The 22,408-nt window shown below is 26.5% G+C and overlaps 1 protein-coding gene across 1 annotated transcript in view; it reads left to right on the top strand.

Annotated features, from left to right (window-relative positions):
• The window catches only part of LOC129977552 (lachesin-like), a 447,706-nt gene that overhangs the window by 349,717 nt on the left and 75,581 nt on the right, over positions 1 to 22,408 (top strand). The window contains exon 5 of the mRNA XM_056090567.1: positions 6,718 to 6,846. Coding sequence (XP_055946542.1) covers positions 6,718 to 6,846 — 129 coding nt within the window. The remainder of the gene's footprint in view (positions 1 to 6,717; positions 6,847 to 22,408) is intronic.

Below are 22,408 nucleotides of genomic sequence, written 5' to 3'. Positions count from 1 at the left end.
GACATAAAGTAATGGTTTTTTAAAAGGATAATATTATTGAAATCCTAAATTAAAAAATAGAAATTTTCTTCTTATAAAGGATTGAAAGATGCTCATATCATTAAAATAAATACTGTCTTGATTTCCATGCTTAGTTTCAATTGTTTTTTTGTTTTTTTCCGCTTTCCTTCACCATTCCCATTGAAAGATATCGGTTCATTATTCGAAAAAAAAATCTGTAAAAATGCTTTTATGCAAGTATTTTTAAATAGGTAGGTAGGGCAAGTTAAAATCTTTATTTCTTTAAATGAAAAAAAAATGCTATAAAATATAAAATTTAGAATTTATTTTGCTTTAATATGTAAATGAATTCATATTTAATAATAAAATTTACATTTCAGTAAAAAAAAAGCACTTTAAATTAGACAATAGCTTTTATGAATATAAAAGCTATTATCTTATAATTATAAACGCATTTTATAATAAACATGTTATGTGGGTGCAAAATTATATTAAAATAATACGGAATCAATATTAGAAAAAAATTTAATTTTGTAAATATATATTTATATGTGTGTGTGTAATTTATCTACACAAAGCATCCTTCATATCCAACCAATTTAAAATCAGTTTAATTTAGAAAATATTTTAAAATTAATTTTATAATAAGGATATATTGTAAATTAGTTTAAAATTAATATTGAATGCTAAATATTATTCATCATTCAAATGTGTATTCTGTATAAGTAACATCAGTATCTACAAATCACAATCCAAGATGTATGAGATTGCTTATGATGTTAACCTCTACAGGACACATCTTTTGACCCTGAGCTACTAAACTTGAGCTACTAAACTTGGTGTGTATGTAATTTGAAGAATCGGAATTATTGTTGATCATATACTTCGAAATGATCGTTTTGAAATCTTATTTAGAATTTTAAATCAGTTTTTGCGGAGCAATTTTCGAACATATTATTATATAAAATTTTTATAAGCTACAAAAATAGTTTTTTCAGTTTGGTATCAGTTAATTGCAGCTGAATTTTTGTCAAAATTTAATTATTTTTCAAAGACGTTTTAAAGTACACTTTTCTACAATATCTTCACCATTTTTAATGAAATCTTCATTGATGAATTTTATTTCATCCATATTTTCTATTCCTACGTAAAGATCAAGATATTAGTTTCGTCTTTTTTCTATAGTTTTCTATATATTTGAATAAGATAAAGTTAAAATATACTTTTAATGAATCTTTTAAGTACTATGATAATTACTGTTTATCTTCAGAAGAAAGCAATGATGATTTTTTTATTGTACTCTCATTCTTACTTTTTTTTTTGTAGCACTCTTTTAGCTTCTCTTGTTCTATCGTATCATATTACGCTGATTTTTTTTTAATTGAATCAAGTGAATTTTCGCACAATGAATAGCATAAACTTGATAAATAATATAAAGATTAATATTGTACAATGCTCAAAAATGTATAAGACTTCTAAAATAATACGAACTCCATGACTTTTAAATTTTGAAATTTATAAATACCTTCTTAGGTTGTTATTAATACTGTATTATGCATTAAAGATTCACTTGGCATTTTTCGGAGCCAATAATCCCGGCAAGCCAGCTAGTTGCTACATTTTTAATTGGTGCGTTTATTGCTACATAAAAATAATGGATTTCGTTAGAAATATCATCGAAACTATGAGAAATTAATTGTAATTTTTTTTAAGGAGAATTGTTCTTTTGATTTTGATCCATAATATTTTTATGTTTTCAATGTTAATATTCGTTTTCTTGAAGAAAAGTGAAGACAGATTCGATTCTTTTAGTCGCAAACGTGCCAAAAAGTATTCGATTGTTTAAAAAAATGTTATTTTTTCATCTTAAAATTATAAATGGTGTATCTGTGGTTATCTTTTCTTTATTCGAAATAAATATGAGGAAAATTAAATATTTTTCTTAGCTTTTAGTACTAAAATATGTTCTGTAACGATGGTCCATGAATCTCATACAAAACAAAATTGAAAAATTGCCTAGAAAAATATGCATATTGTAATACAAATCTCTTAATGAAAACTCCATATTAATATTATTCACATTTTACGAAGGAGCGGAAAAGAATATCCCTAAAAATGCCCTGCATTCGCTCCTAAGAATCCTATTAATGAACCAGAGCCTTGCTCGATAGAAGCCGACGTAAATTGGAAAATGGCTGAGTGCACACTGAGCGATGCATTTCAGGCTATTTTCTTGTAGTAAATAATGGAATTTCAGCAATATCGGGAATTATTGGCTTTTATCACTCCTAGTAAGTATTTTCTGTACATGACGAAAAGCATTCCAGCTTTTTGTTTGACATCTTTCGGGCTCTTTCCCTTAGATGAGGAGCTTACGCGTCAAATTCCATTGCCTTAACTTCGTTACTTTGTCTCAGGAATTTTCATCAGTAGGAAAACGTAGATTCATTCTCTTCAAGGCTTTTATGAAAACAAGTAAATAAGGAAAGAAATTTGATGATAGATATAAAAAAGTCTATGAATTTTTGTTCTCAGTTTTTTCTTTAAATATTTTACAGTATATTTTTTCTTGCAAATCACTATAAAGAAATAATTTTGACTCGTATTTAACACATTCATCAAGACATTTTACATCAATTTAAATCAGATTTCTATTAAAAGATTATTAAATATTCTGCAACTACTCGTGTCCATTAGTCAAAGATTCAGAGCCTATATTGAATTATAGGAACATCAGCTAAGCAAATCACTATTGAGTGCCTGATAATATTTGAAGTAAAGATCAAACACAACAATTATATATGGAGGAAGAATTAGATTGACTTTTTAGAGGATTTTCAAATTTATCTTACTCAAATGTAAGTTTTGCAAAGGGTAAAGAAAGAAAACGTACATCATCCAACCAGCACCATATTTCTGTATTATATGCATAGTAAATTATGCATATATCTACTTATATTTGTTTCTTATTCTTATATGTTTTTGTTTTTATGTTTGAAAAATCAATTTTGGGTATGACATCCATTAATGGAATTTTAAAAAATAAATTCATAATTTATATTGAAGACAGTTCTATGTATTAAATTATAAATATGCCATACGTATTATTTGAAAAATTTTGAAAGAATTTTCTTGTCTTATCTTTTAATGAAATAACATTTTGGTTATATAAATATTTTACTTTTTTTGAATAGAATATTTCTATTTTTTCCCACTTCGCCGAAGAAAGCTTTATTCTAATTTTGACGAAATAAAATCCTTTATTTATCTATTTTCTTTTATCAGTTCTCATAACCACAATCGGCTGAATCAGGATTCACAGTATTTTTATTAACAATTTCAGAACATAAAAAAAAGTTACTTTCGTATTAGCATCAGAAAGAAAACAATCAAGAAATAAGAAAATTTATGTTTCAGTTTTGCCGTTTTTCACGCCAAAGAAATAAAAATATTTTGATTGTTGTCTAAGTTTTGGAGTCACTTTATTTTTACAATGGCAAGCCTGTTATAGTTATAAATAATTTAAAGCTTAAATGTGAGAAAACATTTACTGTGATCATATATATTTTATCATCAGCATTTTTATTCTTTTGCAGCTGTAATGTTGCTAAAACTTCCTTGTTTGTTAATATAAATTGACTCAAATTATTTATATTTTTAGCGTATTTTATATTTGAATCGAAATGTGACATATTCAGTGCTTAACGAATTATACGGTTTCATAATGGTGTGAACCTTTAGAATCATCTGTTCCAAGATATATAATTTTGTGAAATTGCAGTTAGGATGAATATATTTGCTAATACTTGTTGATCACATATTTATGACTTAGCATTCGCACACTATCTTTTATTGTTTATTTGAAATAAATGAACTTTCATTAATTTTTTTTTCTCTTCATTAAATAAAGCGTTTGTTTACGAAAAATGTGCAATTCATGCAGTTTCAAGCAAAAAAAAAAAAAAAAAACTATAGCTAAGATCAACTTTGAATTATCGATAGGTTAAAAAAAATCCTATTGTGTGACCAACTGTAACACTTGAAGTGAAACATTTAACAACAGTTTTTCTATTTTCAAACTCTCCAAATACATTTCGTATAAAGAACTATAAAAAATATCGCTTTATAGACAAACATTTACTTATCTTAATTATATATAGCAACATTCCCCAAAATGTAAATATATTTGTGAAACGGTAATCGAATTTGATCTATTTCTAAAATTTAAAGCACTTAGCTCAAAGGGAAACAACGTTAAATGTTTGTAATAAAATCCAGGGAGTAAAAAGCAAAATTAGTTAAGATGAGAAGTTTATGCATATATTTTCTTTTATAATTTTACACTTTTCAGATATATATAATCTCAATCTTTCAGATAATTGAAATTATTGTTTCCATATATCTTTAAAATTAATAAATTTGCATAGAATTTGTAGCATAATCTTTTGTCTGCCAAAAAAAAAAAAAAAAAAAAAAAAAACTAATTATAAAACCTAACGTTTTCGCATACTGCAAGCTTAAGAAGTCTCCATTTCATCTATAAAACTATAAAAAAAATCTATAAACTAAAAAAAAAAAATAATAAAAAAAATTATAGCTGTATAATTATACTATGAACTAAAAGAAAAAATAAAAAGGAGGGAAAATAATGACGATAAAAATGTACGATAAATAGTACAACGACTTAATTCATAGGTGTAGGGAATATCAAAATTTTACTTTATTATTTAATATATGATTATCTAAATTAGAATTCAAAATCCCGAATATAACAAAACGATAACAGGAATTTGAGTTTGTTTGTATTTTATGGCACAGAAGCCACTTTCGGTTAAGTTGCGTCACACTCACCATATTAAAATGTTTATATAAATTTATAATAAAATCAAAACTTGACATATCTACGAAAATAGTGATGAAAATACGAATGATAGAAGAAAAATCAGTCATGTAAAACATGGCATAGTATTAAAAAGCTTGGCTAATGTTTGTATAAGATTATAAAAACCTAAAATTTGATCTGAGGAATTTGGAGAAACGGCTCGGCCAAATCAGGAGGAGAGAGACATCAAAAACTGTTAGACGCTGCGAAGATTATCATGAATATTCTACAAGAATGTGTAAAACAGATATAGAACATTTATAAATTTAGCAAAATGATGGAGGTTCATTAAATAGCAAATATTGGTGGGTAAATCTGATGTGACCAATCCACAACATATTTAAAGTTTCTAGTTTTCTGTTAGGTAATGTGGACCAGAGATGTATTTTAGGCTTAATTGTATGAAACTTATTACGAATTTTCTAATCAGTTTGCCACTGTAAAAGATTATAGGATGAATAGTTCATATAGAAGATTCAAAATACTGCAACATATCCAATTAGTTCATGTATTTTAAAATAGAAACGCAATAATTGTTATCTTTTTGTAATTTTAAAATTTTAGTTTGTATTGTTGATATGTTGAAAAAGGTAAATTCCGAATCCCATTACAAACAAAGTTGGATAAATTTGGAACATATTAGTACGCTTTATATGCGTTTTTTTATTTCAAATAAAAGTAATATAAATATATTTTTATACTCAAAACATCCCGGCTTAGATTTTTACATCGAAATTTAGTAGTTATATTCAATATGATTAATCAGAAATTAGAATTTTCTCCATAGTATTTTTCCCTTATGTTCTCGGAAATAAATCTGTGACTAATTCTCTTTTAGTCTGTCATACAGGCGTATGATATATATAAAATAATAATAATAATTATTATTATAGTATACGTTTTTTTACCAATGGAAAATAAATAAATTTTAAAAAGAGTAAATATTTCCTGAAAGATTGAATCAGCAAACAACGATGCAATGAATTATAGACCTTAACATTTTCATAGACGATTTTTTTTAAGAATGGGTGTTATATTTTGCATTTACTTTTTAGAAAAATGATATTTCATATTTATTTCATTTGCAATAATATTTAACTTATTTTTTTTTTTTTTAATTTGAGCTTTTGTCAATGTAACTGCAACTTGTTGATAAAAGCTTATTTTTTCCCATGCACACGTAACGTTTTCGTGCAATTTAATTTTTTTTCTTTAATTCGTGTGAGCTAAATTGCTAATAAATATGGTTAAATTATTTTTTAAAAATCCTTAAAAAAAAGAATTTTAATTTGTTGCTTTTAAAATATTAGCATCATTACAATTCGCTAATTTTTTAGCGAAAGTGGCAACGCTGTTGTAATATTCCATAAAAATAAAAAGATGTCGATTTTTAAAAATGATTGTTAGCTTCTTGCTTTTGTTAAGAATATTTACTTTATTGCGAAGAATGTGGGATTCAAATAAAGTGAGTGGTATTAGTAATCAGATAATACGAAACATAAACTTTATTTTGAGATAGATAATGTACGAGTATTTTTGTGACTTTAGTAAACGTCGTTTTCAACTATAGGTTAAAAACGGCATTAGTTAGAATTAAATAAAATTAAAGTTAGTTAGAAGTTAGTTAGAAATAAAATTAAATAAATATATATATATATTTTTAATTTGAGAATATGGTTACGAAATAAGGTTATGTTTCACTGAAAATTAATCTGAATAACAATTAATTGATTCTGCTTTATGCATAGAATAGAAAGCTACCCATAATTATAAATTCTTGTCTTTAATTTATTTCTATATATATCGGAAGATTAAGCAATTATTTTTTTTTCTAGATGTTATTTATGAAGGATCTGAACTCACTATAATAAAAGTGAGTCGTCTTAATATGGGAACATACTTATGTATTGCCAACAATGGAATACCTCCGACGGCAGTGAAGAAAACAATGCTGCATGTACATTGTGAGTATATTTTTCTGTTATATTACGATCAATCTGATTTGATATATTTTAGGTTACAAAAATTGTAGAATTCTAATGCATATAGTCATGTTTATTAATAGATTCAATATCAAGATTATAGATAATGTACATTTATTTTTTAGTGCGAAGAAATCAAATATGTTACTTAATTTCACAAAATCAAACTTATTTTTTAAATAAAATTTGGCAGTAAATACTTTATGTTCACAGATATTAAAATATATTAATTCCTTTATTGTATGAAATATTTATATAAATGCAAAATTTTCACGTAATAATTATTCCGAGTATAAATGGTAAAAGGATATGGGGAACTAAATAAAATAGTGTATAAACATTGTAAAAGTATATGATATATTTTATTAGATAATTCTAAAGAAAGATGGTGTAAAAGATAAAATTAAAATATTTTCTAGATTTAATTAAATTTAATTTGAATCACACTGTTTGCATTAGTCAATTAAGGATTATTAGACAATATGTGTTACTGAAGATACTTTCTAGATATAAAAGGACTCATGGATTTCAATGAACATTTCGAAATTTTGCAGCAGCATATCTGTATGAAACATATAATTAAAGAACTAAGTATTCTAAAATTATTCAGCCTTTTTGGATTGCATTTTATTATAAAATCGTTTACAAAATCTATAACTTTTTAGCTTTGTTAATACTTATTAATTAATCTTATAATCACTATTAATTTTTATTGTTCATCCATTTTAAAAAGTCCACACAGTTATTTTACCATCATTTACTTATGATTTTATCTAATAGAAAATTTCAGAATAAATGTTATGCTTTCAGCTTTTATGGCTTTCATTTTTCACCTTTAATAGTCTGTAAAAAATCACATCACTATTTATTCATATTTTGTGTGATATGCCTTAAAGCTATGAACTAAACACGTTATACAAAGTTGGGTGATAAATCCACATTGTTAAAGTGTAAACGTCGTTTAACAGAAACATCAGCTATCTTAATTTTGCAAGTTTTATCATAACATGAAAATTTCGAAATTTTCTTGCGGGGAATAAATATTTTTGATTCACCTCTTTTATGAACTTATGATCATATTCTCTTACTAAATATGCAAATCAACAATATTTGTTTCTAAGAGAGAAAACGTCAATTTTTTAAACCACATTATCCACTTTAAAAAACACTTTACCTAAGAATTAGTAATAGGTTATGTTTATATATCCTTAATAATTATAATCATCTGGTAAAAGCCATGATAATATGCTGAGGATTAGTAAAATTTCTGTTATAGCAAATATAAATCTTGAAACATTGCTTTTTAAAGTCTTTAAATGAATATTATAGGCATTAATTTATTATTTAATTATTTATAAAAGTTTTAATAATCATTATTAAACTTTAATATTTATAAGTTATTTAAAATGCCTCAGCTTTATCTACATGTGTTTAAGCAAAATTAGATGGATAAAAAAATTATTTGATAATGTCGGTACCAAAAAACAAAATTGAAGGAAATTTTAACTTTAACCAAATCTTCACTTGCCGTATATCTTTTAACCGTATCACTGTGTATCATGCGATTTCTAGTGCAATGCAGAAGTAGCAAAATTTGCGCAGCCCGCGATTTCCACGTCATATATTTTTCCGTCTATTTAGCTGTGCAAACCGCTCTTTTTCGGTTCATGGTTTCATTTCGGCTTTTTTGGTTTAATTCAGATCAGGGTTAACAGATAACGTTAATTGTCCATAGTTCTGCATGTTATGCAGCATTTTGCCGGCTCTTATCAAAGCTCAAACATATCTGGCAGGAAACGTTTCGCAATTTTTGAAGCTATTTTGATAAAATAATCACCCAGCGAGAAGGTTGCTTTCTAGAGCAGATTTTTTAGCAAAGATATCAAGTGTGTTTATGAGAAAGCAGTATTACGATTCCATACATAATCAAGATTTTGAATTTTGGAATAGTCAGTGGCATTCTAGCTGGGTAGAAACAGAAATGAGAACTCAGTAAAATTCCAAACTTTTAGGAGCTCTACCAACTTGATTGTAGAGCCACTGCTGACTAAAGAGCTGGACGATGATTAATTATCGATAACTGTAGATATGTTTATTCTTTTCTCATATTGAGGGGTATTTTTTTGTTGATATTTTATTTTTTTAACAATTCTTTCTCTTTTTTCCTTATTAGGCTTCTATTTTTTTGCATATTTTAAAACTATTTTTACATTTTGTTATTTTTTATTTTTTTACTTTAACTATTTACTATTTCCTTCTATTATTTGACATTCCGAAGAACATTAGTTAATAGAACCGATAACCAGCCGATTAACCAACCAGCAGATACCTACCGGTAACCAGCAGATCTGAGAGTCAGCCGGTTCTCAGATCTGCCCTTCGATGACCTATCATTTTCTTTGATGCTTTCCTCTCGGAAGGAAAGGTTCATCGTTCCTCATCTTTTCCTGTGCTGTGTTAGTTTTAGCTTGGGCTAGATTTGTATATTGTGTTACGTTTAGATCCGACCGTGGATCACTTCAAAAAGATTAAAAGTTTTATGTGTGACGGTTGGTTCTCATCATCCTGTTGGATATAGTTGCACCTCGGCCCTTAGAATTCCACTATAGCTCCCATCTATTCTGTCGCGTCATCTTGATCATTCAATATATTCGTAAAGCCTTCTGGTGAAATTGTGTAATTCCAATATGACTTATCGCATTTAGTTGTGTAAGAATATTTACAAAAATGATAGTACATATAATATTAAATAATTCTACATTTATTTTCATTCATTACGTAAATTATTCAAATTATTGACAGTAGAAACAGCACTATAAATAATGACGTAAATTAAATTCCAAGAACATGTGTTCTCGAATTGAATAAACTATCCATTAAAATATGAATTAGCCAATATTTTATTAATTTTTTCATAGTAAATATGTCCTGCTTTCGTTTTCAAATAAATTCATATTAAATTATATATGCAAAATAATGTGTGTGTGTGTGTGTGTGTGTGTGTGTGTGTGTGTGTGTGTGTGTGTGTGTGTGTGTGTGTGTGTGTGTGTGTGTTAATTATAGGGCTAATATGCTATTTTCAGCTAAATAATTTTTTTCGTAATGTCAATGTAAAATTAGAAACACATCTAAATAAAAAAAAAAAAATAATAATCACAGAAAATTAATTGTTTCAGCGGCACCTATCAAAACAATTCATATTTATTTCTACCTCAATAATGTGTATTTTATTTTAGTACTGGAATATTATGTTTCTCCCTGTAAAAAAGGTTATGAAATTTTGCATCTGAAAAGAATTGGTTACAAAAAGATAAAAAAGATTTCTTCTGATGACATGTTGAATTTATTTTAAAGCAATTTCTTTTTAAAAAATGTACAAATTTAATTTATATTTGTTCTATAGCTTTAAATATTTATGTATACATATTTTAATAAATCATAATTTTTGATAAGAAGTGTCATAAAAATCCAATATATGAAAATTAAAACACAAATTTAACTGCTCTTCAAGATAATTTTTTTGAGAACACTAATTTTAATTAATTTACAAATTTTTAAAAAATATTTGTCAAGTCTTAGATTTTCTACGACTGCCATTAATAATTCAAACACTAAGAGGCTTTCATTAATGATTAATCTCGTTAATGTAATAAGCATCAGCATATAAACGTGTTTTCCATTTTAAACATTCGCATTCGCTGTTGTTAGAAAGTTAGCCAGTACATTTATTTCTATTAGTTCGGAGTTCCCAGCAAAACTAAATTCAAATTATTGCAATACAAATACAATTTTCTTCTTTTCCTCTTTATCTGTGTAATGTACTAAAGAAGAAAGAACTCTTAGAATCATATCAGAATTAGTATAAAAGAAGATGCCTTACGGAGTCTCCTTCACCAAATAAAAAATGAAGGAATCCATACGATGAGAAACTAATGCATATCTATATCTTTCATATACGTTGGGTACTCTGCACGTTTTCGTTTATGTCTTGAGTGTATAGCCGTAGGATCTGCAAAGCATAACTGAATAGGGAAATAAGTTTGTCTTATGTTATGTAGCATAGCGATATTGCAAATGCCTGTTTTAATCAAAGCATATCATGCTACAAGTTCTCTTACTCCCCACCCTTTCCTTTCATATCACGATCGATTCCCTTTCCTTAAGGGATTATTCGAGGGAGGGAGGGGTTGGAAAATTTTAATTAAGGGATTCGAAAAGCCGTGGCAGCAAATATTTGGTCGCCTAATTGGAAGTTCATATGCGATTGATTGGAGGGGATACGTGAACATTAAACATATTAATAAAGCTTTTCCACCTTCTTTGTTTTGTACAAAGTGAAACACTGTTTCGCCCAAGAACTGCCCAGACAACCCTCAAGATAGAGGCAGCAGATGGCAGAATGTGAAATCCCGATATTTGTAGAGTTCTCATGGTTACAGAAATCAGCATTTTGTCTGAAATTGAGTAGTTTGTGAAAAAAATTTATTGCACTCGATACCCAAAGCCATACACAGACTTAGGAACGCAATTAGTTCCTTTTAGTGCCATTTATATGTGCGTTGTGAAGGAGCATGATATATATCTGAATAAGAGCAATGTAGGAGTTTTGAAAGTCATTCCTTTCTTGATAATTCTTTAAAAATTATTTTGGAAATTAAATAAAAATAAAATCTGAATGAGGTCAAATAAGGAATGTTTTCGTCCAGGCACAAAATATGGCAAAGTCGTTCAATAAATGATTTCATATTTAACGAAAAATTAAAATCTAACAAAATCGCGCAGCTCAGAATTCTTCAATGAATTCATATATGGATTAATTGCTTCAGATTTTAAGTGACTCAGAATATTCAAATTTTATTGAAGCCTTCTTATCAAATATTTTGTGAAACACATTAAATACCAATCAATGCAATTGGTAGTTTTATGGGGTATTTTTGTTTTAGGGTAGTTAATATTTTTTAAAATAGCATCAGATTCTTTAAACTTAAATAAATCCACTATACATGAGGGAACAGCTCTTATATAAGACTTTTAATAGCATCTACAGAGTGAAAAACTAATTTAATGTAACACGATAATAAATAATAACTTATCCATCTGATCCATAACTTATCCATCTGATCTAAATTTGAGTCCCTATTTAATAATCATGAAGTCCAATGTCAAAAATAAATAATAATAATAATTTTTTTTTCAAAAAAACAAACAACCCGAAGATATATTTCTTGAAAACGATCATACTTACTTTACTGTTACTTAACTTCTGCAATGCTTCTTTCAAATTATTCCTTCATAAAGCTCATCTATATGTGAATATGAAACTTAACAATTGACTTGATATGCTTTACAATATTAATTAGCATTCAGAATCAATTAATATTGGAAATTAATTTCTATTTCCTTAACAAATAAATGAGTAAGTAATATAAGAAGTTATGATAGTTAAATGACATTTTTACAACACGTTTTTCATTTTCTGTAGGCGATTACTGGAAGTTGTTGTATGATGAAGATAGCTTATCTGGAAGATATGCAATTTTTATTAAAGCTATTTATAATAATTATTTCTATTATAATAATTTGTTCCATTATTGTATTAACATTTATAATATTTATTTATTATTATTATTATTCCCGACGTCATTTAGGCATCTACTTCCAATTGGAAAAATGTTTTTCTTTACCGATTTAAAAATTAATTTTAAGACATTGAATGGAATTGGCATTTCGGTACAAAACATTTCCTTGTGGCGTAAAATAATATGTAGTTCTACTTTAGACATACAAAATTAGTTGTAAGAAAAGTTCTTCTTTTCTCTGAAATTATTACACAAATTTTATTTCATGAGACAAATTTATTTTCAGGTTAATTATCAGTGTCTTGAGAAAGTTTTTATTCCCCAATAAAAAATTCTATTAAGGAAATGAAAATAAGGAACAAGCTAAAAGCTAATGTATTCCTAAAAGCTAGTAAATTTTCAAAAAGAAATTATTAATAAAAAAATTATTTTGAAATGAAATCCATGGTTCTCATTTTTAAGTAGCTGATATAATCAAAATAGAATTTCATTAAATATTTACAATCGCAATATTATTTCCAAAACACGAAGTTATACCTGTATATAAAAATAAATTTATATTTCTAACATTAAAAAAAATCATAAATTTATGAACTAAAATAATTTCCAAATCAAAATCTATGGATCGTAATTTTATTTTTAAAAACAAAAAATTATTCACGCATTTGTTTAACTCATTATTTGCAAAAAAAAATATTATTCATTTGATTCTGAAAGGTTGGTTTGTACCCTAATACAATTTTACCTCTGGAATATTCCCAAATGAGCCAAATTTTGGCACAACTTCTGTATTTTTTTATCTAAATTTTTGGCAGGAATGTATAATTAATATATATATATTTATTATTCAAGATATGCTATTTAATCATGACTCAATAACTAATTTCTAAATTCTTAAAGACGGTCCATATTTCCAGCCAAGAAGATGATTTAAATGTCGCAAATAATATTATTTATGTTATTTGAATCAATAAATTAACTGATTTTTTTTCCAAATCTGAACTCTTGTGCAATACTTGATTTTATAAATCATATTTTGTAAAATGTTGGCATTCTTGATTTAAAAATATATTTTTAATTATTTATGAAGTTGGAATTTGCTTTAGTTTTGAAAAGAGATGAACAAAACTTATTGAATCTATAAGAAAGATATGTTTATTAATTATTGTGTTTTTTTATTTTCGGAAATCGCTCTATATATACCTATTTCGAAACATAGAAAGTAGAAATAACGAATACGTTCAAAAATATAAATTAAATTAATGATTTAAAAAAAAAACTGTTTCCTGTTTAACTCAAAAAAATTTAGCTTTGAATATTTTTTATTTTTTATTTTAATGCTTTTTAAATGAAAATAAATAAAATAATAAATTAAAATAGGAAACTAATGTTTAACTGAATACGATGAATTTGTGTTTGTTTCGGAATTAAATGAAACTATGAAATAATTTTTGGATTTGCTTTAAAAAATTAAATTTAGTAGCGGCAGAGACTATCACATAAATATAAAACATGATTTAGATAAATTTATAAAGCAGTCTTTCATTCTGAATTTCTTTAAACATCGATTAAAAAACTAAAAATTTTCCAATACACCTATAAAAAAATATGTCACAAAATTAATTATTATTAATAACTCAAATTTCTTTATAATTTAGATTAATATTTTTATAAAAATACAGTTCTTTAACACAAAACGTTATCTTTGTTTAAGAATAATAGTTATTGATGGAATTGACTGAAATTGATAAATGAATATTTCAGTTAATATTGCAAAGAAAAGTTGTTATAAATAAGAGTACTTTAAAAGAACAATTGAATTTTGTCCATGATAAAAAAAATTACATACTTTCGGGATCTCCATAAGAAATCAATCATATTTCATTCATCTGCAATCTAGTTTGCAATCAAATTTTGTATAAAAGCAAATTATATTGGTTTTTATTGCTTTCTATATATACGAACCGCTTAAATCTGTCTAATTATTCAAAATTATTTATGAAATTATTATATTTTCTTAAAATATACCTAATTTAACGAAAGATGATTCCCATCATATTCCTATAACTATTCTAATGTCTATTTATTCAGCCATTGGAAGAATTGATAAATCTGTTCACTCTAATCTTCACTCCAGTTATCAAATGGTCTTGCAAAGGATATCGCTGCGCATGCATTCCCAGTCGAATTGCTAAACACATGAATGTAACGCATATTCAGCATCGCTTGGATTAATGCCATTCTTAGATAATATGACTTCAAGATGAAGTCATTTCGTATTCAGTAATGAATGTCACGTTTATTTAGTATCTGAAGATAGGCGGCCAAACGTATGATGGAACTTACGGATTAGTCATTCAACAGTGTCAAATGACGCACTGTATGGATATAAGGAATTTAGTATTAGGAATAGATTAACAAAATCCATTATGGAGTCCATTACAGTTCATTACTCATGAGACATGTAACACATCAACGATAATCACCATAACTGAAATTCTCACCTTTACTCCTTAATATACAGAAATCCCCCATAATATTGTCTTAAAGCTTATTTATTGTTAAAATACAATTTGTGTACTTTTTATCGGGGATATATGCAAACTACATTTCATTAATGGTAATTAAAACATCTTATATAAGTCAAATCAAACATAAATTAATAGGATGAAAAGTGTAAAGCTATAAATGAAATATTGCTGTAATTAAAAAGTACAGGCACTGATTTCTTCAAACGACATTTATAGCCTTTATCAAAATATGTTTGCTTGAATTATTAAAGTATACATTATGAAGTAAGATTTAATCAACTCAATAAAACAATGTAGAATTTTCACCAGTAAATTGCTTCATATAAAGGAATCACTCTTTTAATAAAGTTTTCAGAAGTGATATTTGCCAAAATGTAACCATTATAACAAAATTACAAAAAATAAATGTTTATTTTCTAATTTGTGAAAGTGTTGATTTTTTATAAAACTCAAAACGTGCGAAAACGCAATGTTTTTACAAAATAATTAAATCATTTCTAGTGATTACTATAAATATGATTTATTTTACGTAAATTTAGAAGCAATATTTCTCTAATTTTCAATTTTTCCATTCCATTCTCAAAGACATATCGTAACTTATCTCAAAGACATATCGTAACATTATTTCATTATATTTGTTATGTTTTAAATCCTTATTTTTTTTAAATGCATGTTTTACTCCATGTTAATAATTTGATTTGCAATATAAAATTAGATATAGCATCGTTTTATCATTTTTAATTTAATGAATTTAACTTAAAGATATGAATATTTTGATAATAATTTTCAGCATATATATATATAATAATAATAGTATGTCCACCTAGAATCTGAACTTTAACAAATGGAATTTATTAAGGAATCGAGAAATAGTAACTTATTTAAGGCAACTAGAAATAAACTAACACTAATTAAATAAGTTGAATTAAATCTAGAAATTCTCTTACCAATTTCTTTATTGAGCTGTTTGCATTTTAATTGTGAGCGAGTGTAGATAAAAAAATCAATATTATTTACATAATTGCAATTTATTCCGCAAATTGATATGGTAAATAATGAAAACTGAGAATAGATGTTTGAAATAAATCTTATCTTTTTGATATGGGAGAAATGTTTACAATTTTTTCGCATAGTATGAATTTTATAATGTATTTCTAATGTTTGATTATTAAACTGATAATTTACTCTATTCAGGTTTGTATAATATACTATTGCAGAAACTTTCATCGCTAACTTCTAATAAAAATTATTTTTCTAGTCAGTCTTTTATACCTACAACAATTTTGCATATGGTAGTACAACCTTTCCATATATTAAAATTCTAGAACGTAAAATATAATAATCGATTATTCATTGAACCATGCACCAGTCTTGCGGTCACCAGTCAAGGAAAGATTCGTTCAAGTTAGTGTCACAGGTGGTAAAACACTCATGTGTTACACAAGTACAGCAAAATGGAACAAGATAACCAGTACTTGACTTTTGGAACTTTAAAATATAGCTTTTAAAAGTGAACTAAATAAAAAGAAGCTGAATTTCTGATTATGGAAAATTAAACTGTTTCCGAAATTTATCTTCAAAAGGTATCATTTTACGTATTATATAATATCAAGTGCAACAATTATTAAAATACGTTTCCACGTATTTGTGTAGAGAATAACATAACCTTTACTATATTTTAATTTCTTATCCAGAATGTTGTGGAACTTATCTCTTTACTGAGTTAAATGCTGGATGGAATTCCAGAAGCGGCATAGTAAATATTCAGTGCAACAAAATGTTTGGTGCTAAAATTTTATTGCTTTTGTTACTTCAATATTTAGAAGTTCTTTTTTTTTATAAACAGAAGGAATCCTACAAAGAACTGCATCATTTTAGCATTAAATGACTTCATAACTCAAATTGATGGAACAGTGGAAATAGAGGCATTGCTATTTTGAAAGGCGTAAAATTCTGACTCGGAAATTTCAGAATTAGTTACATATCATGTCATAAATTGACGCTGCAGGCTATAAAGCACGGATTCCAAGAAAAGAGTTAAAAATTCGCCTTCGTAAGAAAGTGTTGTAATAAAATTAATTATTCAGAATTTATATTTTTCGCAACGCAGAAATCGAAAATATATGAAAAATAGAATTTTCAGAGATCTTCTGTAACTCTTATTACGACTGACTTTGAAAATGAATGTAGGCGATTTTGTTCATAGATGACATCGCTGAAGAAAATATCAACAACATATATTTAAATCAAAACAGCATAGCACAAACATTAAACGCTTTTCTCTTTCACCATATTTTCAAAAGAAAAAAGAAAATCAAAAAACCGTTTCATCTTTTCTCCCTCTTACATCTATTACCGAACAGAGAAACTTATTTCTCATGGAATTCGATTGTGACGCAACACTCTCTATATAGAGTGCCGGTGGAAATAGATGAATGTTTCTCCCAAATCAATCTTGAAGATCATTCGGTGTTGCAGAATTGTTACGGAAAACTATATTCCAAGCTATTTTTTAAAAAAAGTAGTTACAAGAAAAAAAAATTGGATTTATATAGATCCTAAATTTTGTTTATTTGATTAAATATAATGATTCATGCAATGTCGCTATTCCTATTTTTTAAAAGAGAAAAATATTCTAATAATTTTTAAAATTCTTTTTTAAAAGAAGTGAACATCCTGGAGTAGGTTCTTGCCCCCTATCTGAGTCGAACCACAAAGTGTCTGAGTGAATATACAGTACTTGTAGCATTGTGACTTCTTTTTTTAATTTTTTTTATCAACACTGCGCCCTTTCCTCAAAAAAAAACACCCTTTTATGGTATTGGATCCAAACAAATAGGAAGATAATTGTTACTTAATATAGTATTTTAAAAATGCATATACTCATTTAAATAAAATATTTGTTCGTTATAGAATTTCAAGAACACATATTAAGATAGAAGATTTAGTACTGAAAATCCTTTTCATTACTTTCAGACATTTCTAGATATAAGATATAATCTCTGAAAAATAATATGATTAGAATTATATAGAGACAAACATAAAATAATTCCTGATTAATAAGTATAAATTTCATATTTTGAAAAGTAAAATATATTAATGGTTAAATATATATATTACACACAATTATATACGATTTAGTTAGAAAATTCATTTTATTATTTTAAATAATCTTTTAAGTAATAACTTTTGTATATTATTTTCGACATTTAATGCATCCTCTGTAAATTTTCTAACATTTTTGAGAACTGAACGATTACCACTTTCTCTTAAGCATATGAATGCGCATCGCATTAAAATTTCCCCCAACACTTATGAAAAATGGAAATAAATTGCCCTATCCTTGCAATGAGATTATACACGCGTTATTAAATTTAAAGATGGACGAATGTTTCATTTAAAAATGAATCGAGTTAAATGAAGTGGCTTAAGACTTAATGAAGTAAGTCAAGTTTTCTGAAATATCGATTCTTTAGCTTTTAAGATAAATTATGCGTGCAGCTATGTGAAAAGAATACTCTTTGTCGTAAATCGACCTTTCAAAACAGCATCTGATAAGACAGGTTTAACTTTATAATGAATTCTTAGTGCTTTCTCTTCTTTTGACTCTTTGATTTTTGAAAACGAGCAACAGAGGACTTAAACCAGTACATACATCATCCTTTCCAAGGTGAAAAGGAACTGCTTGTGAATTGAAACTGAGTGATTTTTATTCTGTTCTAATCCGCCTTAAACATTGAAGAGTTGGAGGCTTAAGCCGTTTCGACAGAGAATTGATTCAGCAACAACCAACTCTCTTTAATACAACTATTTTGCTCATGGTCCATAAATTAGAAGAACTTTTACTTTTGGAAACAGAAGTAAAGTCATTATACTTAATCCGCTTCGACGTTTCAACAATTAATTTCGTCGGATATTGAGCAAGAAATTTTCTTTCTTCTCACCATCTGTTGCCGCCAGACTTTCATCCCCCCTACTACACCACCCCAATCCTTCCGCTGCCTTTAATGGGAACTAATTTGTAATTCAGAAATTTCCGCTCATGTTTGTGCCTTTGTTGAATGATATGCTTTCCGATGAGTTTCGTTTCCCTAAGCCTTCCGTTGATGCCTGTCGCTTGTTTTGTGTTATTAACTTTTATTAAATGCATAAAATAACCAGAGAATTTTTATTTTATACATTTTAACCATGCATAAACTCTTATAATACAAATAAACGCGTTTATATCAAATACATCAGCGGTTCAACGTTGTAGTGGTAAATTATTACAAGCAAAATCTAAAATCAATATAATCAAATAATATGGGTATATTATTATAAATGTTAATATATAATAGTTATTTGTATTTATAGTAGTATGAACTTTCCTAGGAAATTAATGAAAATGGCGGTTTTAGATGTATTGAAAAAATTATTTACGAATTGGAGCAGAGAAATTTTTCACATGCACCTGCCTTTTTATATTTATTGACTATTTTCTTTGTTTAACCTACACAGACACAAAATGATACAATCACAAAAAAACATTTCAAAATATAGAAAAATACTTCTGTTTAAATTATCCTAATTAAAATTATGGGTGAAAATACTTAAGTATCAGAAAGTATCGGAAATACTTCAGTATCAGAAATGAATAAATGCCATTCATTTAATACAAAATATTGATGAAAATATGTTTAGCTAATTTGTTTGTTTTATGAAAATAATCAAGATATTAAATATTAAATTACAGCTAAAAATTAAAAAAAAAAAACATTTTAAGATATTAACGCTGTTATGTACATACTAATATAAACACGAACGTATGAAGCACATATAAAGCATATTTCATGTATGGGCTAATCCAAATCAATTGTTCATAGCAATCATATTTTCAAATAACATAAACAGACGAACTGATAAAAATGCAGTTCAACTAATTGCACTATGTTAAAAATTCAACAAAATACTTTACACTCAGCATTCATTCATATTATATGTGTTGCGTTTGATAATCCAAAATTTTCAAAATGTGAGCTACCACTGCCAAAGACCCTTCTCAATGCAATTTCTATTTTCTTCGATACCGATGGACGAATTGAGCGATATTGTATTATGCGTTATTGTACTATTAAGCGGTATGTATTTTTCTTCAAGCATATTTATGAAGAAAATTTTATTAAAACTATTACACTTATATTATATACCAGTGGTTCTTAACCTTTTTAAGCCGCGACCCAAATTTGAGAAATATGTTCATGTCGCGCCCCCCAAAAAAGTCAATATTTTTTCATTGCTTTATTTTAGATCGTATTTTTAAACAATCTTCAATCCTACGATGATAATTTTTTTTTAACTTACAAATTTTTTATTTATTTTTTTAATAATAAAGATAAACAAAAGTACTTTTCGATCCAAGGAAAATTTAATTAATAATCAAGTGTTTTTAATAATTTTTATTGACCAAATTAAAATATATTTATAACTTTTTGAAAATAATTGACATTTTAACTTATTCCTAAAAAAAAAGAAATATTAATACATATGTTAAGTCTTTTAAATTTTAAATGCAAGTCATACAGTTTTAATGAGAACCTTGTGCTTGAATACATTTTGAAAGATCTTCAAGCCTCGGTTAAATGCTTGTCAAGGAACACCTTATATCTATTTCAGGATTTAACTTGTTCAGGTAATTGTTTTTGATTACACACAGAGCCGAAAAACCAGCCTCACACATATATGTTGTTGCAAAGGGCAATAATACTTTTAGGGCTTCTTTAACAATTATTGGCTTTTCGGTTTTTAATTTTAACCAGAAAGCACATAAAGATTCAGTGTTTTTGTAGAAATTGTATCGAAGTGCTTGGCCACTTTGTATTTCTATTAATTGTTCTTGAAATTGATTAATATTAACAAATTCCTCATGCAAATCACTTACACCAAAATTAAATGGCATTCGAACCCAATTATATTTGAAAACATTTCGATTGTTGATATTTATTCAAGTCGTCATTTCTAAAATGTCTGAAATTTGCTGTATTACTAACTTTTTTGGTTCGACTCAGCGCGACCCAAGAAATATGTTTCGCGACCCAATTTTGGGTCGCGACCCATAGGTTAAGAACCGCTGTTATATACTAATACAAATATATTAAATTTTTTTTTATATAGGAGGATACAAATTGCTTCTCATCTTTCAAATAAGAAATTGAAAATGTTAAAAGGAAAAAAAAATGACTAAAAATCTATTTTTCATGCATATACTTAAACAAAACCCTACTTTGTAATGTGTATAGTTAAAAATATATTTTGTAATGTATGCTTAAAACTCAGCGATTTTAAAATTCAGATAGGTAATGGATTTAAAATATGGATTACGTACACATATAAATTCTGTTGATCTTCCGTTGTGCAATTTTCATTTTGACGATTGGCAATTTCAAAAATTATTCTTTTAAGGGATTTTTTTTTGCCAACTTAAATTTCAAAATTATCCACTTGTTATTTATTCAATGATTTCAAAATTATAACGATAGTAATAATAACTATAGTCTTTCATTTTTTAAAAACCAAAATCAGACAATATGAACGAAAATAAAATCATTAAATGATTTCATGGATCGAGCGTCAATGAATGCATCATAAATTATGCAATAGCTTTAAATGCATTTTTGTTTTGCTTTTTTGATATAAAAATTTAAATTTCAAAATCTCTGAAGAGAAAAATACCATTGTAAATATGAAATATTTTTCAAGGAACTTTGTAAAAGCATGAGACATAGTCTTATCTTTATAAATAGAAAATCGATAATTGTCTATATTTTAAAATATAATTGTAAGTAATTTGAATCTAAATCAAATTGTCATCATAAAATATCATCAAAATTATTTATTTCCCTTAAAAATAAATTCCACTCTGGGGTGTTAAGTTTCATGTAGAGATGAATGTGCCATACCGGAATATTAAGATATGTTAATAAGTCTCTCTAAGTTGCTTTTTCAATAAGTTTTAGAAAACATATTGAACTAGAACTTTCCCTGTGCTTATTTATATTATAATATTTAATGTTATGATAATCTTTTAATAATTTTTTCTTTAATTTTATATGTAAACATATAAAACTATAATAGCCAGTGAAGATTTAAGAATCATGTATTAAAATGAATATTAAAAAATTATCCATAGAGTGGAAAATTATGATTTATTAATTTTTAGTATACTTGATGCGATTTCCGGTTTTTTTTGGATAGGTAATTAATGATTGACAGTGATTTTAATATTGCTTTAAAATATTTAACTTATTCACTAAAAACGTATTACAATTTGTAAGCACATTTGTAAATGGATTCTTATTCCATATTATTTTCTTAATCCTCTGATAAAGTTGGAAAATTTTCCATTTTTTTTTTCTTCTTTCCGTTAAGTACTAGGGCATAAATAAAATTCTTGGCATG

This window comes from Argiope bruennichi, chromosome 1 (assembly GCF_947563725.1).
Source record: "Argiope bruennichi chromosome 1, qqArgBrue1.1, whole genome shotgun sequence".
NCBI classification, from domain to species: Eukaryota; Metazoa; Arthropoda; class Arachnida; order Araneae; family Araneidae; genus Argiope; species Argiope bruennichi.
This window is presented reverse-complemented; position numbering and strand designations above follow the sequence as displayed.